Source organism: Vigna unguiculata, chromosome 4 (assembly GCF_037176805.1).
Source record: "Vigna unguiculata cultivar grain cowpea cultivar isolate G323 ecotype 2 chromosome 4, ASM3717680v1, whole genome shotgun sequence".
NCBI classification, from domain to species: Eukaryota; Viridiplantae; Streptophyta; class Magnoliopsida; order Fabales; family Fabaceae; genus Vigna; species Vigna unguiculata.
The window spans coordinates 30,700,562-30,709,778 of NC_140795.1; the positions used below are offsets into that span (position 1 = coordinate 30,700,562).

A 9,217-nucleotide genomic window follows, 5' to 3' on the forward strand; every position below is an offset into this window, starting at 1 on the left:
TATAAAGCACGCGCGAGAGATGAAAGTGGGCGTGGCTGCCCTGTACAAATGGGAAAAAGGGAATCATTATGCTTCGCTTCAAACTAGAAAAGTGGTTCGAAGTTCCACCACCCCCTTGAATGTGGAAAAAAATAAAACCTCAAAACCATTGTTTCATCTTATGTCATGTTAGAAAAATGATAAATAATAAAAGTAACAAAAACAAAAGAAAAAACAATTGTTGAGAAACCCACAACATGTGAGAAACCCAGCAGCGCCGGAACCCCAACACTATAAAGTCCCCTCTTTCTCTCACAATTCCAATTCCAATCAAAATAATCTCCAATTTTCTCTCACTTTCTTCTCCTTAATTTCTCTCTCAGAAACTTCAATTGGGGCTCAAAGGGTATAGAAAAAAAAAAAAAAAAAACTAGGGTTGTGAGAAAATGCGAATGAGTTGTAATGGGTGTCGTGTGTTGCGAAAAGGGTGCAGTGAAGATTGTAGCATAAGACCGTGTTTGGAATGGATCAAGAACCCAGAATCGCAGGCTAATGCCACCGTTTTTCTTGCTAAGTTCTATGGTCGTGCTGGCCTCATGAATCTCATCAACGCGGGCCCTCAAAACCTCCGACCAGGTTCGAATTCTAAATTACAATTGATTTTTCTTTTAATTCTTTAATTTTCTTGTTGCATGTTTAAGTTCTTTGGAGCAAAACTCAAATCTAATCTCGTCAAAAAATTTATGTGGTGTTTCTTGGCTGATAGAAGTTTCAACACAGTTTACTAAAGAAATCTAAGGAAAAATCTTACATGCAGTTGTCTAAACACTACATTTTTTTTTTTGAGAAAGGAAATTTTGTTAGTAAAGGTTAAATTTTCACAGGTTTTTTTTTCTTTTATTTTCTATTTTTTGGGTTAAACTGGAATTTAAACTGAGTTTTTTATTTAAATTCTTTTTAAAGTGTCAAAGAAAACAATTTTGGGCACAAAGGATCTTGCATGCAGTTATTTAGAAGCGTGTAATTGATTATGGTGATTTTTGTTTGCAGCGATTTTTCGTTCGTTGTTGTACGAGGCATGTGGTCGAATTGTAAACCCAATTTACGGGTCAGTGGGTTTGTTATGGTCGGGGAGCTGGCAGCTGTGTCAAGCCGCCGTGGAAGCCGTTTTGAAAGGCGAGCCGATCACACCGATCACATCGGAAGTGGCGGCGAATGGGCGGGCCCCACCTCTGAAGGCATGCGACATTCGCCACGTGTCCAAAGACGAAAACTCGGCGAACCGGACTCAAAAGGCCAAGACTCGAGTCCGGGTTAAGCGAACCGGCGGCGACGTAGTTATCAAACCGAAAGCCTCGAAGGCGACTGGGTTTGTTCCGGTTGAACCGGAGGCGAACCAGACTACGAGTCATGAGTCGGGGCTGAGCCACTTGTCGGAAGCGGCGGCCATTGTGGAAGGAGAGAGCAAAGAGAGTGAAAGTGTGGTGTCGGTGGAAACTTGCAACCTATTCGGTGAGACAAAGACGAGTGATCGAACCGGTGAAAGTAGTGATGAAATTGGTTTGGAATTGAGGCTTGGGTTTGAACCGGTTTCACGTGAGCATCACATGATTCCGATGAAGAAGAGAAGAATAGAAGTGAAAAGTAGCTGTGACTCAATGGAGTTAGGACTTGAGTCCTCGGCTTGAAAATAATGGCTCGCATAGTTTTTTATGAGAAAACAACACTTTTTCTCTTGAATCTTGTAGGTGAAATGATAAGTTTAGAATTTTTTTTTTTTACTTTTTCTTTTTCGGTTTAATCTCTGTGAATGAGTTGTTGTACAAAATGGTTAATATCTTCGATAAATGGAGGAAAGTTTCGCTTCTTTTGTTTCACTTAAATACTTAATTTGTATTGTGCACTATTACATTCCAACAGTAGATACATTTCCGTATTCAAACACGCCCTTACTTTTGACCATGATTTGAAAACCCCAGAAACAAGTTTGTGATGGGTTTTTAAAGGAAATTTATCAAAAAGATATTATATTAATCAAACACGAGTTTAATTCATTAGATAGATATTAGTTCTAACTCAACCTTTATATTACATTTTTATGGATTTTCTGTCTTTATTTGGAAATGAAGCAACTTTTGATTTAGAATTATTTTACCCGAAAATAGCACACACTATATAGATTGATTTGTTATAATCGATTTGTGTGTTATGTATTAAAAATAACTAAGAAAATAAAAGAAAAAAGCATTTCTTCAAGTATACAGGATGAGCAAAAATAACTTAATTATACTAAGTTAACTAGACTATATCAAACTAAAAATAACTGAACTGTACTATTGATTAGTTAAAGTTTTAAAAAATTGTACTTGAAATATAATAGTTAACTATTGTATTATTCATTATTAAGTTTGTTTTCCCTTAGTTAGCAATAAAGATTGCTACAACATTGATTTCACTAGTTTGGTAGACAAAAATTTTAAATAAATTTTTTGTTTTCTTAGTTTAGTTTGATAGACAAGAATTTTAAATAAATTTTTTGTTTTCTTAGTTTAATATAATTAAATTTTAATTTTAATATTTCCAGAAAATAATAATTGTAAGAAATTGGTATTTGAAAATAATAATATTCTTTTACATGATTTTGGTTAATACATGGTTTAACATATATTTAGTTTACTAATAAAAATAGTTGATATTGTGAATAATTAATTAAGTTGCAAAGAATGACATATAAAGTAATTATAGAAAAATATATAAATATAAGTATACTCTAATTAAGAATAAATGAATGCAGCAACAGCGACAGTAACCATAAATAAGTAATGTAGTATTATATTTTTAAAAGACCGCTTATAAAAGAATAAAAGAATTATAACGGTGAATGAGAATTTAAATTTATTTACAAAATAAATATAATAAAATTAATTTTTATTTATATAAAATTAATGATATACTTATAAATATTTAAATATGTTATATTTAGAAACAAAATTTCGAAAATATATTATATTTTTAAGAAAAAAAATGTAAAATTTAAATTTAAGTCATATTTTTATATTAGTTTCCAATTTAACTTTAGTTACATAAAATAAAAATATATAAAATTATATAAGTTAACATATTTTACTAATTTTTAGTTAATAATTAATTTTAGTTACATAAACATATGTATTAAGATATAAACCTTTGTATTAACACGTATTAGTAAATTTCGGTTCAAAATCAGTACAATTTGTTTCAAAAATATTATAATTCAATTCAAAAATAGTACATTTAGTTCAAAATTAGTGCAATTCGATTAAAAAATAATACACTTTGGTTCAAAATAAAAACAATTTGGTTCAAAAATAATTCAAAAATATTGTAGTTAAGTTCAAAAATAGTGCAGTTTTGTTCAAGAATAATGTAGTTTGTAAAACATATATGTTTATAATAGTTCAGCTCATATTATAGTGCACTGTAGTTTAGTGCAGTTCAGATCAGTTCAATTTGTCAGAAAAAAAAAGTTCAGTTCAGTTTGTTTGAACTATTTTTCAGTTCAGTGTAGTTCAAACAAACTGTTTTTTAGTATAGTGCAGTTTTTAATAGTTCAATGCAGTTCAGTACATTTTGCCCAACCTTAGTGTTACAACGTTATTGTTTTTAAGAATTATTTGTGGTATGCCTTGTAAGTTTTTTTACAAGAAAGAATAAAATAAAAGAACCACATGATAGAAAGAAGAGTGAGTGAAGATACGTTTTCAGAAGAAAATGAGAACAATGCTGCCATAAGGATTACATTAATTTACAAACTCTTTAAAGGAAAATTGATTAGATCATATTACCTTTTTACTTCCTGAACTAATAATTAATTTTTCAATAGGTGATGAGTTCCAAAAGACTTTTGTGGTGTGTTTGGATAAAGCATTTTAATGAAGCAATTCATTTTTTTTGAAGAACTTAGATTCCTTTGTGATGAAATTCTTTGTTTGGATAGAGAAATTAAAAAGCATTTAAAATGTAAGCATTTTGTTGAAGTATTTCAATTAGCTAAATTAGTAGAAATTCAAATATCCTCAAAATAAGTGGAATTTGAAAATTTTCTCACTCAACCTCACTTTAGAAATCTCTAATAGAGTTGTCAATTTGGCCTAGTCCATAGGTGGGCTTCACGAGCCGGATCGACGACTCGACGAGCTGGGCCCATGACTCGATGAGTCGGGTGGGCCCGACGACCAAGACGAAATGAGCTGGCCCGACTACTTAGATAGGTCGAGCAAACCCGACGACAAAAACAGGTTAGGCAAGCCCAACGACCCATACAGGTCGAGTGGACCCGATGACCCACATGTATCGGGCTGGCCTAACGACTCAAATGGGTCGGGCGAGCCCGACGACTGAGACAAGTCAGACAGGCCAAACAACCAAGACGACAATGCAAAAGATTGGTTGTACTACCTTGCACCCAAGTCCATCACGAGCTCGAATGACTTGAAGAGATTGTTCTTGGCCAAATTTTTCCCTACATCCAGGACCACAACCATAATAAAGGAGATTTCTGGAATCAAGCAGCAATCTGGGGAGAGTCTGTACGAATATTGGGAGAGATTCAAGAATTTGTGTTCTAGTTCCCACACCACCAGATATATGAGCAACTACTTCTTGATTATTTTTATTAAGGCTTGCACCATATGGATAGAAGCATGATTGATTCTGCAAGTGGTGGTGTTTTTGGTAATTCGACCCAGTAGCAGCGAGGCAATTGATTGAGAGCATGGCCTCTAACTCTCAGCAATTTGGTGCAAGAAATGATGCCATTGTTGTTAGGGGAGTTCATGACGTAAGAGCCGCTGAATACACTAAGAAGTTGGATATAACAGATGCCTCAAAAACCCATGTTATTTTGTGAGGTCTTCGATGTTTGGGGTATAGATTTCATGGGCCCTTTCCCTGTCTCTTTTGGTTTCACTTAGATCTTGCTTGTTGTTGATTATGTTTCAAAATGGGTGGAAGCCAAAGCCACCAGAACTAATGATGCTCGAGTTGTTGTGGACTTTGTTAGGTCTCACATATTTTGAAGGTTCAAAGTTCCTAGAGCTATCGTTAGTGACCAGGGCATCCATTCTTGCAATAGATCCATAGGGGTTTTACTTCAAAAGTATGTGGTTGTGCATAATCTTTCTACAACATATCACCCCAAACTAATGGGCAAGCTGAGATCTCAAGCAGAGAAATCAAGAGGATCTTGGAGAAGATTGTACAACCCAACTGAAAGGATTGGAGCAACAGACTAGAGGACGCACTTTTGGCTCACAAGACTGCTTACAAGGCACCAATATGGATGTCTCCTAATCGGCTTGTCTTTGGAAAGCAATGCCACCTGTAACGTCCTAGCCGAAATTTTTTTATTAAAATAAATCAAAATAAATTCAATAAAAACATCATTTATTCTCAACAATTTCCCAAACGCGGGAAATTTAAACTTCAAAAGTAGCTTAGGTAGTAATTAAAACCGCAATGTTAAGTTATTACACAACCAAATCATCCAAATATATAAAGGTTACAAAAGAAAAGCCATAATGAAATTTTTGTAAACTGTCCCATAGTGATCCCCACTCCGTCTCTACGCATCTGCATGCTCACCTGTATCAACATCTGCTCCCATGTAACGAGTTACATGATCATCGCCAAATACACACAGATAGGGTGAGCTCATTTAAATAAACCAACAAATATCATAATAATAATAATAGAAATACATCATCTCCATATCATAACCGGGGTTAGTATTTTTCTCTTTCCCCTTAGTTGTCCATTACAACACTTGCATTAGACGTCTATCATTTCTATACCCTTTAGGTGAGATCAATGATCGATCTTTGTTGCACAAGTGTCTACTTGCCCCTCCGACTACAGGCCACCACCTGATAGTCCACACATGGGAATAACTTTGCCACAACATCTCACCGTGACACCAAGTGGAGTTCCCCAAAACAAACATAAGTTTGTAGTTGTTCCCAAACTACCAAAGGTCTATCAGAATACACTGAAGAGGGCAATCACCCGAAACCTCGTCGTACGATCCATAACTCGCACACTCCACTAGACTTCCTAAACCACCAGGCTACAACCTAGAGTGCTCACGTGTTACCCCAATACGAGTTGCACTCGTAACTGGGCACCTAGCCAAAGCCTTGCATTATGAACATAACCTAAAGTTGTGTAGAAACCTTGCACACCATCACTAGGCGAAATCTGGTTCTAGACCTCCTGGCGAACACCTCCCTACCGCCAGGCGCTTCTCGTTGACAGTGGCCACTACCACTATTTTTGGCATTTTTCTCAGGTCTTAAGAGACCCCAAACATACCATACATCATTCTCATACCAGTCATAGTATTTCAGACATAATACTATAACCAAACTCAACATATACCAATAACTCATGCCTAATTCACATATACACAATTAAATCATACCAATTTGATTATTATCATGCACATTTACTCTTCATCACTTACTACTCTAAACCTGCCACATACACTCAATGTACTCCAAGTATTATAATCTTACAGTCTAAAATTCATATAACTCATGTCACCACGATTTGGACAATATTGCTCATGCAACTATTCAACCATGCTCCAAACACAATCACACTACCAAGTATTCACAGTTTCACAATTTCAAACCCACTTTTCCATAACTATAATATTTTCTACTACTCACTCATCATCTTATACATGAGTATTTCTCAATCATTTAACCCAACCATACATATCACATAATTACAGTTTTCTAATAATTGTGGTTCATATCAGCATGCAAATTATTTAGCTTAACACATATATCTCGATCATACCTTCTCATACATTTTCATATTATATCCCATGTTTGAAGTTCCTTCAACCCCACTGCCTAACTACTCCGTATAACTTGCTCCAAGTTATCCCACACAACACACAATCACTCACAATACAAACCAAATTCACACTCTAGCTGAATTGAGGTGTTGCCTAGCAACAGCTACTGGGCCGCCAGGCGGCTCACAAACTTCTGGATTCAATCCAGATTCTTCCTGCAACAATGTGAGCCCTAACTTCCCTAATTACCACTCTTCTACGGGTTTTGACACATTTCCATTAGCAAACAATTTGTTCAATTCAATATTAACTCCCATTTCATTCTTGATATTCCATAGAGTACCAATCAACATATATGATACATATAATCTCATCTCTCATTCCAGCGTGGTCTCTCATACCCAATCAAACAAAGATTCATGCATTTTTCGCAACTACACAATTATAAATAATAATTCATCAAGCCAATTATTCACGCACAATAGAAATTCAATTCCAACATCATCACACCACAGAAACATTAATAAACAGAGAAACTGGGCAACCCAGTTTGTGCCGCTTGGCGGATCTTCTTCAGCCGCCAGGCGGTTCATAGTGAAAACCCAGAATTTGGGTTTCTGGAGCATGCATCACCTGGTGGGTCATTCGACACCGCTAGGCGGTTCCTGGAGATTTCCAAAAATGCGACGAAATTAAGAAAAATTGACATACTTTGCATTTCCAATTCTCAAGAACATTACTTCAACAGACAATCACGATTAAATCAAGATAAGGAACTCCCCTAACCTGGATTCCTTGCTTAATTTGATAAATTCTCTATTTACTCTTTGATCGCCAATAGCCTTCGTTGCTCTTCTTCCAATTCTACTCTTCCTATCACACCCAACTCAGTTTTCAGTCTGAAGTTTCCTCTCCTCACAGCACCTACCAATGGAAGACTCCCCAACCTCTTCTCTCTCCTTATTTGGTCTCTTTAATCACACCTTAATTAGGGTTAATGACCATAAAACGAGAAACTAAGTATTTAGTGAGCTTAATGATCATTCAATGGATGGTTTGAGATACTTTTCCAGCCATTGTAGTTGCCTGGCTAGGGTTTGTGTGACTCTTGATGTTCATGCCAAAGTAAGTTTTAACAAAAAGAAAATTATTTTGTTCAAGCCAAGGTTTGAACCCATCACCACACAATTGTAGTTCAAGTGCACAACCATTTCAACCAAGTCATCTTTCATGCCAATATTTATGCATATAAAACTATCTACGTACTCATCACGCTCCAAACACATCATCAGAAAATAATAAAATTAAATATCACACAATTGGCATACATAAGACTCAAACCCAAGTCCTCTCAACATCATAAAGTACTCTCAACCATTTAAGCTAGTACTTTTCCATGTCATGAAAGTTAGTATTTAATGCCATAAAGGCTTCTCTTACCCGCATTTATTAAATAATTATTTATTTAATTATTTAAATTTAGTGGGTCTTACATTCCCCCCACCTTATAAAATATTCGTCCTAAAAAATTAGAGCTTACCAGGAAATAGATGCAGGTAAGACTGTCTCATTAGGTCCTCCATCTCCCAGGTCATCTCTTGTGTGGTTTCATCCCAGAGGACTTTCACGGTCCGGATCTCCTTGCCTCTCAATTGTTTGATTTGTGAATCCAGAATCTGCACCGGTCCTGCCTCCACAGTCAAGTCCTCCCGACCCTGAATATCGTCCGCTTCCAACACATGTGAAGGATCTGGAATATACTTCCTTAGTTGTGACACATGGAAGATGTTATGCAAGTTCGCCAAATGAGATGGTAATGCAATCTCATACACCATAGTGCCTATCCTCCGAGTAATTTGATACGACCCAATGAACCTTGGAGTCAGCTTCTTTGACTTGAGAACTCTCCCAACACCAGTGGTTGGAGTCAGCCTGAGAAACACATGGTGTCTAGTCTCAAATTCTAATGGTCGCCTACTTTTGTCAGCATAAGACTTCTGCCGACTCTAGGTAGCTCGCATCCTCTCTTGAATTATCTTCACTTTATCAGTGGTCATCTGTAAAAATTTAGGACCCAACACCACTGCTTCACCATCCTGATTCCAACACAATGGAGTCTTGCACCTCCGCCCAAATAGTGCCTCAAACGGTGCCATCCCGATACTGGAGTGGTAACTGTTGTTATAAGTAAACTCCACCAAAGGGAGTACCTCACTCCAACTACCCAAGTGATCCAGCACACAAGCTCGCAACAAGTCCTCCAAGGACGGGATGGTCCTCTCCGACTGTCCATCAGCTTGAGAATGATATGCTGAACTCATCCTTAGTTGCATACCCAGTGCTGCTTGCAGCGACTGCCAAAACCTCGACGTAAACCTCAGATGCTGATTAGATACT

The 9,217-nt window shown here is 36.4% G+C and overlaps 1 protein-coding gene and 1 non-coding gene across 2 annotated transcripts; one reads left to right on the top strand and one right to left on the bottom strand.

Moving 5' to 3' along the window:
* Nucleotides 1-261: 261 nt before the first annotated feature.
* Nucleotides 262-1,862, top strand: LOC114181228 (LOB domain-containing protein 41-like). Its single transcript, XM_028067623.2, has 2 exons — nt 262-615; nt 1,030-1,862. Exons 1-2 carry the CDS (start codon nt 426-428, stop codon nt 1,665-1,667), a joined length of 828 nt encoding a protein of 275 aa, XP_027923424.1. The 5' UTR covers nt 262-425; the 3' UTR covers nt 1,668-1,862.
* A 2,635-nt stretch (nt 1,863-4,497) lies between these two features.
* LOC114182776 (small nucleolar RNA R71) lies at nt 4,498-4,603 on the bottom strand. The gene has a single exon (XR_003604212.1). It is a non-coding gene; the product is annotated as a small nucleolar RNA R71 (small nucleolar RNA).
* Nucleotides 4,604-9,217: the final 4,614 nt, after the last annotated feature.